Raw genomic sequence first — 24,620 nt, forward strand, 5'->3', positions numbered from 1 at the left:
TCTGAATAAGTCAATTGTCATCTGTCAGTTAAATGTGTCCTCCCTGCTCTGTTATGTGAGAGGAAACTAAGTAATGTGTGTGTGTGTGTGTGTGTGTGTGTGTGTGTGTGAATGAGTGAGAGTTAAAAATAGTCTTTTGTCTCAATGAATCACAAACAATTTTAGCATCATGAACATTTTAATAGCCTTAAATTGGTAAAAAGTATACATTAAACACAGAAACAGTAAACATTTTATTTTTATATTAGTATAGGTTCAAGCCTTTATTTGAAATTGAAAGCAGTTATTATTGGCGATTTTCATCGTTTTGACTAAGCCCGTCTCTAATACATTAATAAACACACAACATATACACAAGACACACACACACACTTAGTTATACAAACGGTTTCTTTACTGTCCTCCACCAGCAGCATCGAACATCTTCTTCCTGCCCTCCATGCCAGACATGGCCTCAACGTTCTTACGCCAGTCGCCCACTTCTGTCGATATAACCTGTGGAACAGAAATGTAAAACATGGTTACTTTACACATGAATTATGAAGTCAAGAAAAGAATATTAAGATTTTACATGTGAAGAACATGCCAGAGTCATTTTTCAGTACAATATATGTAAAATATCATTTAATTTTTTCTTTCTTGTAATTACAAGAAACAATAACTATATAGTGTATAGTCAGGACATTAATAATGTGAAAAATTACTATTACAATTTGAAAAAAAAATGTTCAGCACTTCTTAAACTTCTTCAAAGAGTTCTCATGAAAAAATCCTCCATGTGCAGCAATGACAGCTTTGCAGATCCTTGTTATTCTAGCTGTCAGTTTGTCCAGATACTCAGGTGACATTTCACTCCACACTTCCTGTAGCACTTGCCATAGATGTGGCTGTCTTGTCGGGCACTTCTCACGCACCTTACAGTCTAGCTGATCCCACAAAAGCTCAATGATCCAGAACACTCTTTTCCAATTATCTGTTGTCCAATGTCTGTGTTTCTTTGCCCACTCTAACCTTTTCTTTTTGTTTTTCTGTTTCAAAAGTGGCTTTTTCTTTGCAATTCTTCCCATAAGGCCTGCACCCCTGAGTCTTCTCTTTACTGTTGTACATGAAACTGGTGTTGAGCGGGTAGAATTCAATGAAGCTGTCAGCTGAGGACATGTGAGGCGTCTATTTCTCAAACTAGAGACTCTGATGTACTTATCCTCTTGTTTAGTTGTACATCTGGTCTTCCACATCTCTTTCTGTCCTTGTTAGAGACAGTTGTTCTTTGTCTTTGAAGACTGTAGTGTACACCTTTGGATGAAATCTTCAGTTTTTTGGCAATTTCAAGCATTGTATAGCCTTCATTCCTCAAAACAATGATTGACTGATGAGTTTCTAGAGAAAGCTGTTTCTTTTTTGCCATTTTTGACCTAATATTGACCTTAAGACATGCCAGTCTATTGCATACTGTGGCATCTCAAAAACAAACACAAAGACAACGTTAAGCTTCATTTAACGAACCAAATGTCTTTCAGCTGTGTTTGATATAATGGCAAATGATTTTCTAGTACCAAATGATCAATTTATCATGATTACTCAAGGATAAGGTGTTGGAGTGATGGCTGCTGTCTAGATTTGATCAAAAATGACTTTTTCAAATAGTGATGGTGCTGTTTTTTACATCAGTAATGTCCTGACTGTACTTTGTGATCAGTTGAATGCCACTTTGTTGAATTAAAGTAACAATTTCCTTCCATAAGAGCAAAATCTGTACATTATTCCAAACTTCTGGCCGCCAGTGTATATATATATATATATATATATATATATAATTATTACAATTATAAAACATTTGCACATAATGGTAGAATTTTATTATATCCTCAAATAATATTTTAGCCTATTTTTAAGATTTCCAATTTCAGTTTCATAACAAGCTTTCATCAAACTGATGTGTATTGTTTAACAAAATTAAATTAATAAAAACATTTCGTTATTTCATTTTATTTTGTTAAAGATTACCTTATTCAGATTTTTGTAATGAAATTGAATTGTATTAATCTTAAAATTAGGTTTAGAGTGTACAAGCTTACAGCTTCATTTATGCTGATTTAAAGAAAACAAAAAGTGCATTATTACTATACAATTGTTAATCGTCATCAATTATATTATTAATAATTGTAATCGTAATAAAAAGTAAAAGAAAATCTCAGTAATGGGAATCAACAATGATAACGATTATTACTAAACAACTTTGAAAGTAAAACGTCCAAACGTTCCAGAAATCACATTATTCATTATTTATTTATTTATTTATTTTTCGCATAATGGTAAAGAGTATAGGAGGTAATTGTAATGAAAAGAACATGTTATTCAAATGTTTACTTGTAATGATGATAATGCTAAATTCCAAAATATAATATGATAATGCTATTGTCTTAACAATAGGCATAATTTTCTTTATGCTACAATATATATAAGTTTTTTTTTTTTTTTTGAGAATCACCCATTCAATGATTCACACGAGAGCAGACATACTGTACATGTGAGAGCATGCGTGTACCTTCTCTTGTTTAATGTCCTCTTTCTTCACAGATTTGAGGTTGGCTCTGAGGTCCATGGAGCCCTTGTGTTTGGAGCCCAGCAGAGCCCTCATCATCTCATCAGCAGAGACACGCACCTTCCTCAGAGCAGGTTTCTTAAACTTCCCTCCTAAATCCTGCACCTTCAGTTTCAACTCATGGATCTTTAACACACAGAGTGAGTATTCATTACTGGAAATGGACATTTCCTCTCTGTGTGTATTCAGAAAAGGTGAATTATACTCACATCTCTGTTGTTTTTAATAACTTTGTGCTCAAAGTCGTATCTCTCCTCATCGACCACATCGATTTTGGCATGAAGTTGTCGACACAGTTTCTACAATACATACATGGAAAATGTGACATAAATTTGTATTTACAAACCTGGCAAAAGGTGTGGATAAACAGTCTTTATAATGACTATTTTTCACATATCAGAATAACAGCTAAGTCATCATAACCATATGAAAATAAAACAAAATGAAGTATGAGAATTATTTAGCAACCAAAACAATGTTAAACATAACAAGCAATTCTAATATTTTAGTTTCTTCAAAGTAGCCACCATCTACCTAGGTAAACCTTTAAATCCAAACATTTTTTTACAGGTTTTTAACATGAGTAACACAAATTCAGAGTGTCTAATATCATATCAAATCACATCATTTCATATGTCATGTCATATCTGATCCTATCCTAACCACTGGAGTCTTATAGATTACTTTTATGCTGCCTTTATGTGCTTTTTGGAGCTTCAAAGTTCTGGTCACCATTCACTTGAAAAGATTACTTTTATGCTGCCTTTATGTGCTTTTTGGAGCTTCAAAGTTCTGGTCACCATAAACAGACCTACAGTGCTGAGATTTTATTCTAAATAATGTTGTGTTCTGCAGAAGAAAGAAAGTCCTACACATCTGGCATGAGGGCGAGTAAATGATGTTTTCATTTTTGGAGCCTGTATGTGTTTCTTTCACTAACCTGCAGCTCCTCCATTGAGAGGCCAGTTATCTGAAGGGGTGGAAGCTTCTCGCTCAGATATTTCACCTTCTCCTCATCACGATTGACCTTCTCCTGCTCAAACTCATCCATGGCTCTCTGGAGCAAAAGGATCTGGGAAAACACAACACAAACAGATATTCTAAGAGACCGTACCTAAAAGCGAGGGGGACAGAATGTTTAGTGCAAGACGAACATAAATATATAAGATATATATTTTTAGGGCTGCCAATCGATTACAAATTTTAATCAAATTAATTACTTGATTGACCAGTGAATTTTAACTTTTGCATTTACACATTTAGACATTTGCTGTGTGAAAGACACAGCATAAACATATTTGTCCCATGCAAAAGTGTAGTGGGACGAACTTTGGTTTTATTGAGAGTAAAGGGGATATGCCCCCCGCACCCCCTGCATATTTTGCGCCCTTACCTGTTGGTTTAAACTGAGAACATACATGCCAGCATACAGTATCTACCATATAAATGAGCACTTCCCATTGACTTTTGTTTTTATAGAAACGAATTATACTTTCTATAAACGAAACCAAATACTAAGAAAACTCCGCAAACTATAGCAAAGTAAACACACATACTCACACACCGACCCCAACGTACCTTTAGAGAGAGTTTTCGTGATGCAGAAATTTTGGACTTTGGCTGGAAAGAGAAAAGAAATTAATTACAATTAAAATTCAATTCCATCATTCATATATATATATATATATATATATATATATATATTTATGACTAAATATCAGATTTTCATCTTGTAATCACAATATACTTAAATACCTTGGCATGTACTCGAGGGGGCAGTGGACCAGGTGCCTTTTGATGAGAACAAAAACATCCAAATTAAAAGTAAGGATTAGAATGAAAAAGCATAGTGCATATCAAATAATCCTAATCATTTTTAGGTTTAACATTTTTTTAAATAAGTGTGTTAAGGCTAGTTTCACTCTTAGAACAGACCAATTACTTACATTGCTGCAGATTTTGTTGGTGAGAGAAAAAAATAAAAGTGAGGCATATAAAAGTTACATTAATAAAAGAAACAATGCATTGCGTTTGTAACATGATAATGGCAAATTTAATGGTGCAATGATTTAGAGACATGTTGTGTTCGTGCACGCCAATGAGTGAAAAATCGAATGCATAAAACTACTTACTGGTCTGCCATTGTGAAACCTGTGAATAAAATACGATTACATATGAAGTCCAAAATAACAGCACTTTTGATTTTGAACGAGTCATCCAAAATCCATGTGACAGTTTTTAAAAACAGCTAATGAGACATTCATGACTTCATGCCCATCTAATAATTTCCTTAATAAAAAACAACAGCATTAAAATACCTGATGTATAGTTGCAATCACAATACTGTATTCAAGTGTTGCAGAGATTTCTACAGTAGGAAAGTGGAAGCTGACACACAGAGAAGTACATTACCTGATGTGCTGCCCGTCCTATCAAACACCTTCTAAAAGCACAAAGGACAGAGACAATTGTTTTTATGTGTGACAGGCACCAGCTTTGTTTTTTTTAGCTCACAGTCAGAGGAATGACAATGAACAGGGCAGCTGTTTTCACCATAGCTGTGTGTGTGTCCTATGCCACAAGGACAAAGCAATTCACAGCCAACAATATCACGCCTCTTCCAGTTCAGTATGACTCAAAAATATATTTTTACATGCATCGCTAATGCAATGCAACAGATAAAGATGGGACTCCCTTGTATGGATGTTTCTAAACAATGGGGAATTGTGAAATGAAACAGGCACAAGAATTAGGAAACGTTCCATCAACTAAAACGAAATACGGCAAGCCCTTTTGACATTTAATCATGTGCCGAATATGGTAAAAACATTATAATATGCAGTATTTATCAAGACAATACATGTCATTTTATGATACAATCTTGTAAAAATGTTGTAGTTTAGATGTAAAAAGTATACTGTGCAATTAACGGTAAAACTGTATATTATGTTTAACAAGGGAATACATGAACAGTGGCATGCAAAAGTTTGTGCACCCCTGATCAAAATTTCTGTTGCTGTGAATAGCGAAGCAAGCAAAAGATGGCCTGATTTCCAAAAGGCTTAAAGTTAAAGATGACACATTTCTTTAATATTTTAAGGGCCGAAGCAAAAGTTTGGGCACCCTGCATGGTCAGTACTTATTAACACCCCCTGGCAAGTATCATAGCTTGTAAAAGCTTTTTATAGCCAGCTAAGTGTCTTTCAATTCTTGTTTGGGGGATTTTCACCCATTCTTCCTTTCAAAAGGCTTCTAGTTCTGTGAGATTCTTGGGCCGTCTTGCATGCACTGCTCTTTTGAGGTCTATCCACAGATTTTCGATGATGTTTAGATCGGGGGACTGTGAGGGCCATGGCAAAACCTTCAGCTTGCACCTCCTGAGGTAGTCCATTGTGGATTTTGAGGTGTGTTTAGGATCATTATCCTGTTGTAGAAGCAATCCTCTTTTCATCTTCAGCTTTTTTACAGATGGTGTGATGTTTCCTTCCAGAATTTGCTGGCATTTAATTTAATCCATTCTTTCCTCTACCAGTGAAATGTTCCCCTGTGCCACTGGCATCAACACAAGCCCAAAGCATGATCGATCCACCCCCGTGCTAAACAGTTTGAGAGGTGTTCTTTTCATGAAATTCTGCACCCTTTTTTTTCCAAACATACCTTTGCTCATTGCGGCCAAAAAGTTATATTTTAACTTCATCAGTCCGCAGGACTTGTTTCCAAAATGCATCAGGCTTGTTTAGATGTTCATTTGCAAACTTCTGACACTGAAATTTGTGGTGAGGATGCAGGAAAGGTTTTCTTCTCATGACTCTTCCATGAAGGTCATATTTGTGCAGGTGTCGCTGCACAGTAGAAGAGTGCACCGCTACTCCAGAGTCTGCTAAACCTTCCTTAAGGTCTCTTGCAGTCAAACAGGGGTTTTGATTTGCCTTTCTAGCAATCCTACGAGGAGTTCTCTCTGAAAGTTTTCTTGGTCTTCCAGACCTCAACTTGAACTCCACCATTCCTGTTAACTGCCATTTCTTAATTACATTACGAACTGAGGAAACGGCTACCTGAAAATACTTTGCTATCTTCTTATAGCCTTCTCCTGCGTTGTGGGCATCAGTTATTTTAATTTTCAGAGTAATTAGCAGCTGCTTAGAGGAGCCCATGGCTGCTGATTGTTGGGACAAGATTTGAGGAGTCAGAGTATGTATAAAGCTTTGAAATTTGGACCACGTAGCCTTTCCAAACGATGATTGTGAACAAGCCATAGCCCTAACAAGCTAATTAAGGTCTGAGACCTTGGTAAAAGTTATCTGAGAGCTCAAATCTCTTGGGGTGCCCAAACTTTTGCATGGTGCTCCTTTCATTTTTTTCTCTCTAATATTGTACAAAATAAAAATAATACACTAATACTGCTTAAAATGTTGAAAAGAATGTTTCATCTTTAACTTTATGCCTTTTGGAGATCAGTTCTTCTTCTACTCACTTAACTATTCACAGCAATAGAAATTTTGACCAGGGGTGCACAAACTTTTGCATGCCACTGTACTTTTTACGGTAAACTATTGTTAAAATGATGCAATAAAAACAAAACAAAAAAATGAAAACAATAATCAGGCGTTCCTAGAGGCCTCATCACATTTAATTATTTTTCATGGGAATAGTTACTGTATGTTTGTTCTTATTTTTAATTTGAGTTATGTACACTGGGGTGTTCTGTGTTATGATGTAGTTTAGTTAATGTTTCTTGGATTATTTTAGTATCACATGTGTTACCCTGATGGTGTTTTGTGTTTCTACATGAGTATTCGTTATTGCTCCTGGAAGGATCACTCTTGATGAACTTTAAATCATCATGTGGCCTTCTGTTGTTACTACGGTGATTAGCAATACATTTTAAAGTGAAAAGCAGACTTTTATTGTTCCAGAAGGTTAGTATATCAAGTTTATATCATTTCCTAAGATAAGTGAACTGTAAAATATACAGGCATCAAAATTACATCCTGTAAAGTCTGAAAAATGGTCAATGTATTTTTTATGGTAAATTTCTGGCAAACACATTTGCCAATATTTTACTGTAAATGTAATGGTTTTTTTTGTTTGTTTGTTTTTTTTTACCGCTATGAAATTGCTACTTGTGAAAATGCTTATTTTTGAAAACAGTAGATAGGTTCGAACTAATAAAAATGTTAGTTCTTGATATCAATTCTTGATACACATCTCCTGCATGTGATTAAAAGTGAATTTGGCTTGCCATAAACAAACAGCCAAAACACATCTGTAAATGACCGTAAAAACAGCAGGTCATAAAGTCTTCACCTCTTTAGTAGGAATACATTACAAATGACAACACATTGCATAATGTGCTGCATAATGCATATGCATCCATACACAACATGCAAGTGTACACATGCACCAATATACAGAATCATAATAAATATAAACTGGCTTTGAAAATACAATATGAGCAATCTCCTGCGCTCTCTGTGTTTATTTTTCCACCAGTCACAGGTCAGAACAATCAGCACATGCCCACCCTCACATGTTCATAAGCAAATCTCACTTCCATAAATATTTATTTTTTATTTTTTTCTGATTAACAGTTTTTTATTGATTCATATATTAAACACAGAATCAATATTTAACCCCCACTATTACCCCTCCCAATCCCCAACCCTACCCTGGCCCTCAACAACATTCCAGTTGTATATATATATATAAAATCACACATATTAACAACTACACCTATCTCTCCACTGCCTTTCCCCGAGAGCCCTCCAAAAACACCAGATATCTGCCCCATTTCCCCACAAACGAGTCCAATTTCCCTAGTCTTCTAGATTACCCTTCTTCAAAAGTCGCCACCCTCCCCATCTCCGAGCACCACTCCTGAAATGGGGATGCTCCAGCCGACCTCCATCCCCTTAAAACTATCTGTCTGGCGATCATGACACTGGTTAGGACCCAACTCTTTATGTGTCTATTCTCTACATCGATGACCGCCCCATTGCCCAAAATACAGAGTCTGGGGCAAAATGAAAATGTCACACACAAAACTCTGAACCTTCAACCAAAATTCTTGGATCTTAACACACCACCAAAAGACATGGGTTGTGTCTCCAGCCTCTGATTGGCATCGCCAGCAGGTGGGTGTGTCTTTAAAACCAAGCCTGTACAATCTAGAGGTGGCCCAGTAGAATCTTTGTTAAATCTTGAATTGCATAAGGTGCACCCTTGCATCTCCAGATGCAGACTTGATGTTTTTTAGAATCCTAGCCGACACTCCCTCCTCCAATACCAAGTTTAGATCTTTCTCCCATAATCTCTTGAGAGAAGCCGAAGCTCCATCCCCCAGGCTCTAAATTAGCAGGGAGTAATACACTGATGCCTCATGACCTTTTCCAAAAGCAGTAATCACCACTCCCAGAGTATCTGCCACTTTAGGGGGGTGTATGCTACTCCCAAAAATAGTACAGAGCAGGTGGTGCAGCTTTAAATACCTAAAAAACTAAGATCTGGGAATCCCAAAATGTTGAACCACATTTTCTAACGATCTCTACACTCCACTCTCATATAGGTCACTGAGCGTATTAACCCCCTCCCAATCCATTCTGACCAGCAGAAAGGGGACTTATTAATACATAATTAATTCAGCCATATGCTCTAGTCAACATTTAAATAAATGTCCGAATTAAACACTCTGGACACTTTTGTCCATACCGAGTGCAAATGCGAGATAACGGGGTGTAACTTAACTTCTCGTTTTAGTTTAATAGAAAGGCTTTGCAATTGTGAAATAGGGGCAATAACTTCTTGTTCAATACAAAACCAGGGAGGGGCTCTCTCAGGTGGAAGCGACCAATGAGCTAAATGTCTGAGACCGAACACATAATAATAAAACAAAAGCTTGGTTAGGCCTAGCCCACCTTTGTCAATCGGCCTATGTAACTTAATGAAATGTAATCTGGGATGCTTACCATTCCAAATGAAGGACTTCGCTATGTTATCAAATTGCTTGAAATAAGAGAGGGGGACATCTACAGGAAGAGACTGTAGCAGGTAGTTACATTTTAGAACACAATTCATTTTAATAACATTAAACTTCCCAATCATATATAAATGTAATGTGCCCACCTGCCCACATCGCTTGAAAACCTTTTTATTAAAGGGTCAAAATGAACTCTTAACTAAATCACACAAATTTGCTGGGAATAAAATCTCCAAATACTTAATGCCCTGTTTGGGCCACTGAAAGGCACCTGGCTTAAAAGCTGTTACCGGGCAGTACGCTGTCAGAGCCAAAGCTTCGGATTTAGACCAACCATAAATACTTATTTAAAACACCAACCAATCACATATCTTCCAATATTAGCCTTTTTATCTCTTTCCTACTGTGTCAGAAATCAAGAACAGCACTTGTCTACCCATAGTTACGAGTCTGCAGGCCTACTGCAGCCCTAATCCTGGACTCCGTTCATCGCTTAAATGCACTTAAATGCAGACATTCAGTCTGCAAAGATTTGCCGGGACCTTTTGACCTGTTATATAATTTTAGAAACATGCCATGACCACAGTCAGTGCAAGAGATCTGGCAAAAGTTTCACATGCGGGTTATTTGTTTACCAATGTTATGAAAGAGTCCATTGGGATTCAATGAGGGAAATTGTCTGTTGAAGGTGTATGATCTATTTATTCAGTAACCTTTCCATACTGAGAACTGAGGCATGCCTCCCAGTCCATGTAGTGCCCTACCATTCTACCCGTCCATCTAGCACTGAACTGTTATTGCAGCTTACGGTATCCGGAATAAATCTCATGCATCCCCCTGTGGATGTGATCCAATATTAGCGCATTTCCACCTAAGGTAGTTCAGTGAGGTGAAAACCCCCGTGATCTAAGGTTTAATTTAAAACTAAGCCAATAATTATGACATATTGATCCTTATACACCTACTGTATGATTATCCTATCACACACTAACAAACGGCATGTGCTCAAAGATATGCATAAAGATATGCACACAAATCTTTATGACAATATGTCAGGTGTGAGCTTTATAAAACAGGATGCCTGCTTATTTAAGACACCTGTTGGGTCATTTCTGCAATAAAGTAGACTATATTTTAAACTGGAACTTTTAGAAATAAATATGTTTGTACTGTAATAAAGAAAAAACAATTATATAAAAGGGTATATCAGGCTTTCGGAAATATGTTCTGTTCCAGATAAGACACTGAAAATGAATATTAACTTGACTATTTTCAGAATTGAATGAAAATTAACAGGTTGGAAATAAAAATAAGTTAGCCATTGCTCAGTGTGGGACTGACAATTAGCTTACGTGTACAGTAAGTCTACCTGAAGTTAGTTAAGGATGATATTTTCCATCACAAAAATCATAAAAGTTATTGCTAATACTTGTTGTTTGTGCTGTTGCTTTCCTACCAAAAATTATGTCATTAAGGAGTTGGCTTTTGCTAGTTAAAGGAATATAACCAGGGGTGTTTCTAGGGACAGTGGATTTTGGGGGCTTAGCCTAGACCACTGTGGATATGTATGGGGCCATCCAGGAGTGGACTGGGATGAGAAATCAGCCCGGGATTTTACATAGCAACTGACCCAAAAGTTGTTTGGGGGTGGGGGGGGGTGTCGCTGTCCTTTTCTGCATATCGCTGCCCCCTTTGGCATATCGCAGCACCATTTTGTGGCCCGTTCTGCATAACACGGCAGTTCATTTCAGCTTATCGCGGCCCATTCGGCCCGTTTCGGTTCTCCCAATCGCCAGTCTGCCCCTGAACGGCCCCAAAGTGCATCGGCCCACCAACTAGACTAAAAAGTCCCACTAACTTTAGTCAGTTTTATAACCTATTAGTGATTTGCCAGGTGTTTTAAGTTGGTTTAGAAGATCACAGGCTGTGAAAAGGAAAAACTATTTGCTAGATTTGACAACGTTTGCAAGGTTCATGGCATTGTGTCTTAATAAAGGAGTTTCCCAAAAAAACAAATGCCCTGGCTCATGACTTAAAGTAGCAAATTCCTCGAGCACATCTATATCACTATTTGTTTTCAGGGTTATAAATCTAAATATTTGGTACTTACTGCATCTGGATGGACCAGCTCAACACAGTTTCAAATATCTCACCAAGACGATCAATTTTGACGATTCACACAGAGCCGCAATTGCAACTCGCAAACGCTCTTCTTGCAACACACATACCTGTACACATGAGTGCTAAAAAGTAGCCGCCAACAAGACAGCGCGCGGGTACTGAATTGAGTCGGTATTTGTTATCGATACTGTACAAAGGCCGGTATCATCGATTAATGCAGTATATTACTTAGTAAAATATATTTATATTTTAGTATCAACTTGATCCCGAAGCACTGGTACTTTTGACATCACTACAAGATGATAAAAACATTTGGGGCTTTACTGAAAACATTCAGGGCTTAAGCCTCGGTAGCCCACCTCTAGCACTGCCCATGGATATTACAAAAGACTAATAAGATGGAGAATGATATTGAGGACATTATTTAAAAAGTATTAATTGAACCAGTTAAAGTTAGTGCATAGCACCCAGGGACATTCGAAAATGGCAAAATCAGCTCAAACCAAAGTAGTTAAATTATTAAAAATTCACTCTTATATTCACTTGTGGTGAAAGGAAACTAATATGTTTTCCATCTGTGAAAATTGAGAGTTTAATATTTTATCCAATTTATTCCAATATGATGGGGACATGAAAATGTAACCTTCCACATAGAAGGAATTGTTTTAAAGGGATAGTTCACCCAAGAATGAAAATTCTCTCATAATTTACTTACCGTCATGCCATCCCAGATGTGTATGACTTTCTGTCTTCTGCAGAACACAAATTAAGATTTTTAGGAGAATATCTCAGCTCTGTTGGTCCATATAATGCAAAGGAATGGTGGCCAGAACACCAAAAGCAGATAAAGGCAGCATAAAAGTAATCCATACGACTCCAGTGGTTTAATCCATGTCTTCAGAAGCGATATGATAAGTTTGTGCGAGAAAAAGATCAATATTTAAGTCCTTTTTTACTATAAATCTCCACTTTCAAACAGCCATCCTAAGCACTCCCAAGAGTTCTACTTTTGTTTTTGTCGATTCGCATTCTTCGTGCATATTGCCACCTACTGGGCAGGGAGGAGAATTTATAGTAAAAAAGGACTTCAGTATTGATCTGTTTCTCACCCATACCTATCATATCGCTTCTGAAGACATGGATTAAACCACTGGAGTCTTATGGATTACTTTTATGATGGCTTTATGTACTTTTTAGAGCTTTAAAGTTCTTGCCACCATTCACTTACATTGAATGGACCAACAGAGCTGAGATATTTTTCTAAAACTCTTAATTTGTGTTCAACAGTAGACAGAAAGTCATACACATCTGGGATGCCAGGAGGGTGAGTAAATGATGAGAGAATTTTCATTTTTTGGCGAACTATCCCTTTAAGACCTCATAAGCAAAAGTATGCCCTGTAGTGCAAACATTTATGCGTTTAAAGTGGTACATAGGAAGACACCAGCAGTCTTCTTAAGCTGTGTTTAATAATAACAGACTAATAACCACTGACTGGTTTAGCTCTGAATGCAATTGGATTAGCATTTAAGTCCCTGATTTTTAATCCTTACTACTTTGGAAGATTGTATTGCTTATTTTCTGTAGTTATTTGATAGTCTGAAGATATAATATGTAGTGTGATGACCAAAATGTTGGAAATGTACATTTGTAAGGAACAGTACCCATTTGACCCAAAAACACGTGAGAACAGTGTCAACGCCTGTGACCCGGATATGCTCTGACGTTCCGGCCCCTCCCACCTGCGCATGCTGCTGCTGCTCGCGGATGAACATTACGGTTTCGACAGGATTCCGATCAAAATGCCTCACAGAATCGATACTGCACCTTCCTGAGATCTGATCATGACAGAAGAAGCGTTTTAATCGATGGACAGACTTTAATGTCAGATTGAACCGCTGAGGGGAACTGGTGAGCTGACAGGAACGAAAACATGAAATTAATCCAATTTATCTTCTTATTTACTACATAAATCGTCCAAAAACCATGTTTTGAGTCTAATGTGATGCTGCTGTGGTTTTATAAACCCCACAGAGGTTGTACAGTGGATTCTTATATATTAATATGATCTTATTATTTCCTCCATACATATTGTTTTTTTATTTAACACAAAATTCTGTGATTTTTATTAAATAAGGTGCATGAAGCTAATCTGTGTGGTGAGGTGAACCAAAATATATTCATTATTATATATTAATTATGTAATTTTGTTCGCCATAAATCATTCAAGAAGCAATTTTGTGTGTGGTATATTATAAACAATGTTAATGCAGCTAACATGCTAACTTCCTCAACTATACAGATGTATACATATTCATTATTATTGAATTATTGTCTGCGTAATTTATGCAGGTATTATATTTTTCGCAAGGTGCATGCAGCTATCGTATGCATATAAAGTGTTTTCAGACATATATGGAGTTATATATGTGCCACAATTCTGCACGCGCAAGATGATGTTTTGAGTGACAAAAAATATTCTGCACGCGCAAGATGAAATTGAGCGCACAAAAAGTTCTTTTGCACGAGCAAGATGATGTTTTGAGTGCAAATACATTTTCTGCATGCGCAAGATGATATTTTAAGCACAAAAAGTTATTTTGCACGCGCAAGATGATATTTTGAGCACACAAAAAATTTTCTGCACGCGCAAAATATAATTTTGTTTGCCATTTTGTTTGTCAAGTAAATATACTGTATATTGTTTTAAGTTATATTAAGATATTTTTACTGGAAAACAAGACAAAAATACTAGTTAATAAAATTATTATATGCAGTGTGCTTGACTAAATGTAAAATTTAAATTGAACATTTCTAAAATGTATTTTTTATTTATCTTGTATTTTATTTATCCTGTTTATGTAAAGCACTTTGAATTGCCATTGTGTATGAAATGTGCTATATGAATAAATGTGCTTTGCCTAAATATTAGGCCTTTACGATTATGACAAATCATAATTGCTGATTATTTCCTTTGATATTCTAATTGCGATTATTAATTTTACATTAAAATGCTTATTTTGTTTGGGGCAACTGCATGCCTTATTCTTTATGTGGGCTGTGCATCAAAACCAGCTGAGAACTGTGTTCCTGAATTGCATTATTATTTTAATTGCATGAAAAACAAAGTAACATTTTGAATGTGAAGCATTACTAATATGCCTTTAGACTAATTTAAACGCCGCTGATTTGCCTTTGCATTCATGCACACAATGGCCCAAAAATATGTTTGTAAATAGAAAATGTAATGGGAGTACACCTAAACGGAATGCTGTAATTGACACTTTTTATGATTCTATAATTGCGACAGCTGTAATTGTAATCTTGGTTATCATTTTGATTAAATATGCAGATTTAGCCTAAATATTGTTATATACATCTCTTGAAAAATTCAGAGATCACTGCAAAATTATCAGTTTCTCTGGATTCACTATTTATAGGTATGTGTTTGAGTCAAATGAACATTTTTGTTTTATTCTATAAAGTACTGACAACATTTCTTCTAAATTCCAAATAAAATAATTGTCATTTAGAGCATTTATTTGCAGAAAATGACAACTGGTCAAAATAACAAAAAAGATGCAGTGTTTTCAGACCTCAAATAATGCAGAGAAAACAAGATCATGTTCATTTTTAAACAACACAATAATAATGTTTTAACTTAGGAAGAGTTCAGAAATCAATATTTGGTGGAATAACCCTGATTTTCAATCACAGCTTTCATGCATCTTGGCATGCTCTCTACCAGTCTTTCACATTGCTGTTGGGGGACTTTATGCCATACCTGGTGCAAAAATTCAATCCACTCGGCTTTGTTTGATGGCTTGTGGAAATCCATCTTTCTCTTGATCACATTCCAGAGGTTTTCAATGGGGTTCAGGTCTGGAGATTGGGCTGACCATGAAAGGCTCCTCCATCCACACCTTGATTGACCTGGCTGTGTGGCATGGAGCATTGTCCTGCTGGAGAAACCAATCCTCAGAGTTGGGGAACATTGTCAGAGCAGAAGCAAGCAAGTTTTCTTCCAGGATAAACTTGTTGTACGTGGCTTGATTCATGCGTCCTTCACAAAGACTAATCTGCCCGATTCCAGCCTTGCTGAAGCACCCCCAGATCATCACCGATCTTCCACCAGGTCGTCTAATTATTAGACGGAGACCTGGAGAGGCCTTCAAGCCATAGTGTCTCGCACCCACTGTGAAATTTGGTGGAGGATCGGTGATGATCTGAGGGTGCTTCAGCAAGGCTGGAATCGGGCAGATTCGTCATGGTGAAGGACGCATGAATGAAGCCACGTACAACAAGATTATCCTGGAAGAAAACTTGCTTCCTTCTGCTCTGACAATGTTACCCAACTCTGTTATTGATTTCTAAACTCTTGCTAAGTTTAAACATTAGTATTGTGTTGTTTATGAAAGTAAGGTTTTCTCATTTTAGAACATCTCGTAGACCGTAAAAGTTATGCGTTTTCTTCATTTTTATGCAAGCAAGTCTTTTTCCTTATAGAATATTTCTGCATCAGTAGTAATTGCTTTTAAAAATGAAATATAAATCAAAACAAGCTTTTAAGTGTCACCACTGGCCCTTCTATCAGTCCTCCAAGCTGTCAAAAGCACTTGTTTTGATCACCCGATTTAAACATCCCTGTGAATGGATGTATGTGGGTCATCGTGCATACTCTGTGCTTTTTTTACCCATTCATCTTAATCCAGTGTGTAAATGTATTGTTTCTTTTCCTGTGGATTCAAACCAGGACTAGCTGAATCATGCCTGGGAAGTTAAAGGTGAAGATTGTCGCAGGGCGGCACCTGCCCGTCATGGACCGCGCCAGCGATCTCACGGACGCCTTTGTGGAGGTCAGTCTGTTGTAATGAGTGCACTTTGCACTTTAGCTCATAGTATGCTTAAAGGGATAGCTCACCCAGAAATTTAAATTCTGTCTTCATTTACTCACTCTACATGTTAGGCAGAATGTTACGGACTGAGAGCCTCAGTCTCCATTCACTTTTATTGCATCTTTTTCACATACAATGAAAGGTGAATGAGGCTGTTATTCTGCCTAAAATCTCCTTTTGTGTTCCATGGATGAAATAAAGTGAAGCTAGGTTAGAATGGTATGAGGGTCAATAAATGAAGATGGGATTTTCATTTCTGGATGAACTATCCCTTTAAATGAAAGTACTTCTTTTGGCTGTGTCACAAAACCAAGTGAACAGCCTACCTACACAGTAGGGGTGTAACGGTTCACATTTTGCACGGTTTTAGGGTCATAGTTTCGGTACGGTTTGGTTGCAATGTACAGAAAAAAAAATTACTGCCAACTTTATTATTAGTACTGAGTGCTTGCTTAAAAACGCAAGGGAGTGTGTGCGGTTTCGGCTCATCTGCGGCTCTGTGTGCACCGTGTGCTATCTTTCCCTGGGGATTTCGGCTTAAATGATCATATGTCGATGTATTACAAGTATTCAGCACTCGTGTCGAGCGATGTCTGCAAACAGAGCCTGTTTTTTTTTTTTTCTTCCCAATTTGGAATTCCCAATGCGCTCTAAGTCCTCGCGGTGGCGTAGGACGAATCTCAGTTGCCTCTTCGTCTGAGACGTCAATCCGTGCATCTTATCACGTGGCTTGTTGAGCGCGTTACCGCGGAGACATAGCGCGTGTGAAGGCTTCACACTATTCTCCGCGGCATACACGCACAACTCACCACGCGCCCCACCGAGAGCGAGAACCACATTATAGCGACCACGAGGAGGTTACCCCATGTGACTCTACCCTCCCTAGCAACCGGGCCAATTTGGTTGCTTAGGAGACCTGGCTGGAGTCACTCAGCACGCCCTGGATTCGAACTCGTGACACCAGGGGTGGTAGTCAGCATCTTTACTCGCTGAGCTACCCAGGCCCCACCCACAGTGCCTGTTGGTAAACGTTTTTTGACCATCACTATTGTATAACGCGGGGAGCTTCTCTATCAGCAGCTCGTTTTCTCCACTTGCCATTTTTTTTAACTACACACATCGCTTGCAGAACAGTGATGTCATCAAGTTGACCCACGTGAAACACATACGGAGCGTATCCATCGACAGATCCATTCAGGTGCGTTAGCAGAGTTTGTAACCTCTATTTTCTTTGCAAAGCCTTATGCTCCCGATGCGTCAATAAACTTGAGGTGAACCACGGTGCCGAGAACCGTTACGCCCCTACTACTCAGCATTTTTGGGTTCGAGCATGCCTCTGATGCCCAGAAATGCAATGTAAGTAGGTAGCTCACTATGTTTTGAGGCAACGCCATTGATTTTTGATAAAGCAGTGCTTACGATGTTGTGTTCCTCAGGTGAAGTTTGGAAACACAACATTTAAAACTGATGTGTACCCCAAGTCCCTGAACCCTCAGTGGAATTCCGAATGGTTCAAGTTTGAGGTAGGTTTGTCTTCATTGTCTCCTCTGCTTTACTTGCAGAAGTTTGCTTTGTGCTTTAATTTCATTGAGTTCTTTTTCTCTGTTTATCTTTCTTTCTCTCAGGTGGATGACGAGGATTTACAAGACGAGCCGTTGCAGATAACTGTTCTTGACCATGACACATACAGCGCTAATGATGCCATAGGGAAGGTGTACATTGACATAGATCCATTACTCTGTAGTGAAGCAGCGACCGTCATCTCTGGCTGGCTCCCTATCTATGACACAATACATGGTGTGTATTTGCAAACAAGCACATTCGAAAATCTAAAGAGCTGCCTACCTAGACAGAATTTTAAGGCATCGCAGATGCGGTCCTGTTGTGAAGGGTGTAAGGTAATCTAACATGCTTTTGGTCAAAATCTAAGGCAACAGAATGCATTGATGAGTTGAGAGTAGTGTAGGCATCATTTACTTCATATACTATATATACAAAACAACCTGAATGCTGTTTCATTCTGAGCTGTTTTGCTGGAATTACATCCGTGTGTTTAGGTATAAGAGGGGAAATCAATGTGCTGGTGAAGGTGGATTTCTTTAATGACCTGAACCGCTTCAGGCAGTCATCATGTGGGGTGAAGTTCTTCTGTAGTAAGTATCTTGCGATCTCATCTTCCTATGTTGATGCCTTCTCCACTTTCTGGCCTGTTTCTTTCTTCCATCTGTCTTTGTACAACAGTTTTTCGCTCGCATTCTGGCATTGTTTTCTTCCAGCAACCTCTATTCCTCGATGCTACCGCGCCGTGATGGTTCATGGCTTTGTAGAGGAGCTTGTGGTGAATGAGGATCCCGAGTACCAGTGGATTGACCGCATCAGAACCCCTCGTGCATCCAACGAGGCCCGACAGAGACTCATCTTTCTCATGTCAGGTACAAACACGCAAACAGTGAGCAAGAGAGACCGAAAATGTATGCTCGGATGTTTGTATTTTCAGTACGGCATATTGAACGAACAAAATCTCTATCCCTCGTAGTCTTATTATTGTTCAGGTCATCTTAAATATTGTGACTACCCTGACAGGTCTATAGGTGCTTAAAAAAATGCATATGCTTCTTACTAAGTCTCTGGAGATGCATGCGCATGTGTAGTCTGAGACACTTTTTTCTGGCTCCTGCGGTTTATGTGTGTTGAGTGTGTAAATGCAAGTTTGTGTTCATTGTAGGTGAATTGCAGAGAAAGATTGGTCTTAAGGTCCTGGAGATGGGAGGGAACGCAGTGGTGGGGTACCTGCAGTGTTTTGACTTGGAAGGAGAATCAGGCCTTGTGGTCCGTGCCATCGGGACAGCCTGCACACTGGAGAAAATCAGCACCCTGACTTCTGCCTCAGCCACACACCCCAGCAACTCCTCTCCTTCAAAAGACATGAAAGAGTAAGTGTCTCATAAATCCGTCACAGACACCCACTTAAACCGGCTCTGCGGCAAGGATAAAATGTCTGTGTGAACGTGCGTGCGTGCGTGCATGAGAGGCTGTATCGGCATCAAGTCTTGCATCAGTTATTAAAGAGATTAATTGGGTTTTTTTTATTTTGTTTTTTTACTGCTATCCCAGTTCATCTATAGTACATAAGTTGATATTATTTTCATGATAAGTAGGGGAGTAAAATTTGCCCTGACAATGATTTGATTTGATTACAACTCTTTACTAAATGATGCCAAGCATCCTTAAGCAAAAATGTCGTCAATTTTTCTATTTATTATTTTTTAAGACAAATGCTGGAGTGACAGTATACATTGTATTGGAATATTGTCAAAAACATCACACTATGTTTTAAATTCTTGTCATTGCCTATTGGACATTTGGATTTAGTTGATTTTTACAACTGCAGACAGGTCAAGAATTTGTTTTACACCCCTTTAAAAAAGTAAAAGAGGCTGTTTGTTTTGAAATTGCACCTAATGGATCCTGATTTACATTTACATGTACATTTAGGGTGTGTTCACACTTGTAGTTCGGTTCTCTTGGTCCGGACCAAAAAAGAAAATGATACATTTAGTCCTGGTTCGCTTAGCATTCACACTGGCATTTTTAACACCGAACCTAAAGATATGAAACAAAAGGCATCAGGAAAAAGTCGCAACCTGATTGGACAGCTTTGATGACGTTTATTTTGCGACAGAACTTGCCGAGCATCCAAAACAATGCTGGCTGCTGGGCTATATGCGCTCGTTGGATTTATATACAGTATGTATATGTGGTGGTATTTTTACCAGCTGAGAACAAACGAAGAGTTAATCAAATGTGTAAAGGAGTCAAAACAGTGCCAGGAATTCCTCCGTTGCACACACAAATGAAGATATGCTGCAAGGACGGCTGACAGCGATTCCGACGCCTGTACCGAACTGTAATGGGCAACATAGCTCCTATGATGAGAAGAACCATGTATGCTTGAGGTCAGTATTAGGCAAATTACTTCCTGTTTTTGGTCCATGTTGCGTTCATATATCAATCGAACCGCACCAGAGTTCGTTTGGAAGCGGACGGAGACTCACTATTCAGGCGGTCTCGGTCTGCTTGTTTGGTGCGCACCAAGGTTCGGATGGCAGCATTCACACTTCGCACTAACAGAGCAATCGCACCAGAGTTCGTTTTAATCGAACCAAACCTGCCAAGTGTGAACACACCCTTAATTTATTTAGCAGACACTTTTATTAAAAGCCATTTAAAGGAATATTCTGGGTTCAATACAAATTAAGCTGAATCGACAGGATTTGTGACATAACATTAATTAACACAAAATTAATTTTGACTTTGGGTTCCAGTGAGGCACTTACAATGGAAGTGAATGAGGCCAATCCGTAAACAATAAAAAACTGTTTCAGAAGTATAGCAACAACACATAAACGTTATGCGTGTTAACATGATTTTAGTGTGATAAAATCACTTACTAACCTTTTCGTGTAAAGTTATATCCAATTTTACTACTCCGTTGCCATGACGACATTATGCCGTAAACCCTGTAATCCTGCAAAAACGACTATTTAAACAACTTTACATCTTAAATAGCACAGAAGTTTTAACAGAAGAATTAATGTAAGTGCTTTTATAAAATTACAAGCTTCACATTTCTGCCTTTAAACCCTCCAAAAATTGGCCCCATTGACTTCCATTGTAAGTGCTACACTGTAACCCAGAACCCCCAAAAGGAGGGACGAGTCTAAATTATTTTTGTGGTAATCAACATCATGCCATAAATGCTGTCGATTGAGCTTAACTTGTATTGAACCCGGAATATTCCTTTAATATTATCAAATTATTTGTTTACTGTATATGGTAATACAGGAAAGTATTCTTTTAGTAAAACGAAGACTAATGCAATATGAAAGTAATCATTTCATGTATTTCTGTTCATTTTTGTAAGTGAATATGAGGGTGTGTGTGTTTGTTTTATGAGTTGCTGTTTTATAAGTGGTACAGAATTGCGTTCTCAACACAAACACACCACACCTCAATCTTGTTCTCCCCTGCATGTTCTCTCTTGCTCCTTTTATCTCCCTCTTGCTCTGTCGGATCTCTTACTCTCTCCCGCATGCTGCTTCTCTCCTGCACTAGCATGTGTTTGCATTAGACGGCTTAAAGGTGAAATCCTATTCATTTGTCCTGTTCATCTCAGACTGCATCTGGAATGCATCGAGTCCGTTGTCTTTTGCATTTGTCAGTGTCTGTGTTGTCTTGTCCTTTACTCCCTTGGGAGCTTAAAATGGTTGAATGTGTCTCAAAATCGTAGCTAGACAGCATTATTGGGCACCATAGGTGATTTTGAAAGCTCGAATTAAGCATTTGAACGTGTCTGTGATGCCATAAAATTGCTCATTAAGTTTTGAGATGCAGGCAGTATGTCATGAAACTTTCCCCCATCAGTTTTCCATGCAGTCTGCCTTGGGGCGTGGGAATGTGAATGTATGCGTTTGCATGTTTGTGTATGTCAATGTTATGTGTGTGTTTGTGTTCTCTGTGAATGTAAAGTACACAGTGGGTGTACATGTGGAGGAGGTGTATGAAATATGTGTGTGTGTGTAGCTCTCCGCAGGCTGCACTTTCCACTCTCGGATGTCGTTCCACACACAGCAGTCCAGTTCACAGCGCAAGTGGTCGTCTTTCTCAGGGCTTCTCCGTTTCTGTGCCAACACTGCTGTTCGCCGGTATGAAACCCAGACACAGGAGCTCAGAAGCCCCCAGATTCAGGCAGTGTAGGCAGGTACCCCACGACCCCATGACCCCGTCACGACCCTGCCAAGACCTCTCACCACCCCCCCTGTTCTTCATTGGCAGACAGCTGTGACATCACCAGTCCCCTCCCTTCAGCTGCCAAAGCAACCTCGTTTACAGCTAAGACCTGTCCCTAAAAATGCCTCTGACAAGTCAGTGATCTGCATTCAGCTGTCACTAACGTAACGTATCCGATCAGAGGTGTGGGTTTGGCTTCTGTGTTTTTAAATTTGTGTGTGCAGGTTGGTGTATTTTAGATTTGGCCTTGTTTAAACGATAGAAAAAATCTTGTCGAAACCTTTCTGCTTTGGTTGGCTGAAACGTGCTTTTTCCATCTCCTGTGCGTATCTTCATTTTTTGGCTTTTGGGTTTTCACAATGTTCCAATAATTTCCATGTATACTTTTATCCCCGCTCGGCTACCATCACATGCTTTTCCGTCTCTTTTCATCTACCTCACATGCTCTGCCTTTTCAGCAGCAAGCAGTCCACAATCTCTGCACTCTTTTTTTTTTTCTCTCTCTCCTCCTCCTCCTCACACACACGTTCATACACTCAAACGCACAGTCGTCATGTATGAACCTGCGAGTCCGTGTGTGTTGATGGGAGTGTGTTCCTCCTTGTTCTGACAGGCCAGTTTTTGGGGAGGAGGCCCCAGGCATCCCATTAACCTCAGGACCCCCAACCCCCCTGAGAGCACAAACCTTCTCTTCCTTCTCCCCCTCCAAGTCCTACAGTCGCCAGTCCTCTTCCTCCGACACCGAGCTCAGCCTAACCCCCAAAACCGGTAAGGTACCCGACCCCACCCGGCACTCTGCCAGACGCCCTCTCTTCATGGGCCTGCATGACACCAGCCTTGCTTTTGAACAACATGTGTATACCGACCACAGTGTTGAGGCCTAGAGGCAGAGGGTGTAGGGCACTGTGTCTCCATGTATCCATTTATTTTTGTCTGGTTTTGTGTTCACTTCAGTACATTGTTGTTTTAATATTTGCGTTGTTGTCCCAACCATAGTTTATATTACTTTATCTGTGTGCATGTGAAATGCCATGATATTTATTTTTAATTTTTTTGGTTCAAGGCTATGATTTCTGATTATTCACTTTTGGTTTTTGCAGAAAACTATGAAGGTTATTGAATTATGAAGCTTGACTGAGAGTACCTTATGTAGATAAACCACTTTAAAGAGGTCATGTCTTATTTTTCTCCATCTTTGAAATAAAACAGGTCAACGTAATATGAAAACACACCCCGTCTTTGAATATGCATACTTTCCTACTATATCAGGGCTCAACGCTAAGGATTTTTTTCATGGTTGGGCTAGTGGTTCAGATTTTTACTTGCCCTGCAAAAAGTAAAAATAACTGTTTTTTCAATCATGGCTTTAAAAAATGTGTCAATGCTAAATATACAGTACAGTGCAAAAGTTTTAGGCACTTAATATGTTTCACAAAAGCATTTGTCTTAAGATGGTTATTTATATCTTCAGCTTTAGTGTGTCAATAGGAAATATAAATGTTAGACTTCCAAACATTACTTTTGCAAATAGAAAAGATGAGAATAGAAGAACAGGGAGCCCTGCAACAGATGTCATGGCCCCCACAGAGTCCCCCACTGAACATGGCATTATTTTTGAAGACATCCTCCCTATGCAACATTTTTCCCAAGTGCCTAAAACGTTTGCACAGTACTGTATATATTTAAAAAAAATATATATTTTGTTGTAAAGACAATTTCTCCCAAAATTGTATCACATTTATAGTTTGCAAGATAGCTGTAAATTAGGGCTTTTTGCCTTATGTAACCCCATATAAGCACTTTGCAGACATGAATTGATAAATGCAAGATATAACCTCAGACGTCCTGCCATTTACACATGTGTTTTTAAGCAAAGAGTTCAGTGGATCAGATGAAGGGTTTTCGGTCACCCGTTTAGTCATGTCAACTTTTTGGGCCAGTAGTGTTTTCACAAGCAGGATCAAACATTTAGTCACTGAGTTGAAGAAATCAGTTGTGACGTGTAATATCCATTAGGTAGATATTAGGCCTAATATATGAATTAAGAATGTGTATATAAACATAAAATTAGACCACCCAAACAAGACCAAAACTGACTGATAAACAAAGCACGGAAAGAAAATACCTGTACAGTCCAGAAATGAGACAAGTACAGGTGTTTTAGTAGAGTAGGATGATATTAAGTAGACAGTTTTAAATGTCATCTTTGAGCTGAACAGCTTTGATGATGATAATA

At 38.4% G+C, this 24,620-nt stretch overlaps 2 protein-coding genes across 12 annotated transcripts in view; one reads left to right on the forward strand and one right to left on the reverse strand.

The window, feature by feature from the left end:
* Window positions 1-135: 135 nt before the first annotated feature.
* On the reverse strand, window positions 136-4,734 carry LOC127416667 (troponin I, slow skeletal muscle-like). Its single transcript, XM_051656137.1, has 6 exons — window positions 4,358-4,734; window positions 4,181-4,222; window positions 3,543-3,674; window positions 2,812-2,901; window positions 2,546-2,728; window positions 136-495 (listed from the first exon to the last, which is right to left on the reverse strand). The coding sequence occupies exons 3-6, from the start codon at window positions 3,651-3,653 to the stop codon at window positions 394-396; spliced, it is 486 nt and encodes a 161-aa protein (XP_051512097.1). The 5' UTR covers window positions 3,654-3,674; window positions 4,181-4,222; window positions 4,358-4,734; the 3' UTR covers window positions 136-393.
* Window positions 4,735-13,435: 8,701 nt separating this feature from the next.
* The window catches only part of c2cd5 (C2 calcium dependent domain containing 5), a 51,567-nt gene continuing 40,382 nt past the window's right edge, over window positions 13,436-24,620 (forward strand). For 10 of the 11 annotated variants that reach the window (XM_051656111.1, XM_051656112.1, XM_051656115.1 and 7 more), the window contains exons 1-8: window positions 13,436-13,610; window positions 16,453-16,555; window positions 18,031-18,117; window positions 18,220-18,391; window positions 18,652-18,747; window positions 18,871-19,026; window positions 19,320-19,527; window positions 22,998-23,152. In XM_051656111.1, the coding sequence (XP_051512071.1) occupies window positions 16,466-16,555; window positions 18,031-18,117; window positions 18,220-18,391; window positions 18,652-18,747; window positions 18,871-19,026; window positions 19,320-19,527; window positions 22,998-23,152 (964 nt within the window). In that variant the 5' untranslated portion in view covers window positions 13,436-13,610; window positions 16,453-16,465. Of the gene's footprint in view, window positions 13,611-16,452; window positions 16,556-18,030; window positions 18,118-18,219; window positions 18,392-18,651; window positions 18,748-18,870; window positions 19,027-19,319; window positions 19,528-22,124; window positions 22,300-22,997; window positions 23,153-24,620 lie in introns of those variants that run through there. The other variant, XM_051656122.1, reaches the window with a different exon arrangement.

The sequence above is a fragment of the Myxocyprinus asiaticus genome, chromosome 26 (assembly GCF_019703515.2).
Source record: "Myxocyprinus asiaticus isolate MX2 ecotype Aquarium Trade chromosome 26, UBuf_Myxa_2, whole genome shotgun sequence".
Taxonomy (NCBI): Eukaryota; Metazoa; Chordata; class Actinopteri; order Cypriniformes; family Catostomidae; genus Myxocyprinus; species Myxocyprinus asiaticus.

Bases quoted from the DNA above. Each gene is read 5' to 3' on its own strand.
- LOC127416667 (XM_051656137.1), bottom strand. From the start codon at position 3,653: ATGGATGAGTTTGAGCAGGAGAAGGTCAATCGTGATGAGGAGAAGGTG. The intron at 2,902-3,542 runs GTTAGTGAAAGA...TATGTATTGTAG, and splicing joins TCTCAATGGAGGAGCTGCAG to AAACTGTGTCGACAACTTCA. The intron at 2,729-2,811 runs GTGAGTATAATT...TGTGTGTTAAAG, and splicing joins TTATTAAAAACAACAGAGAT to ATCCATGAGTTGAAACTGAA.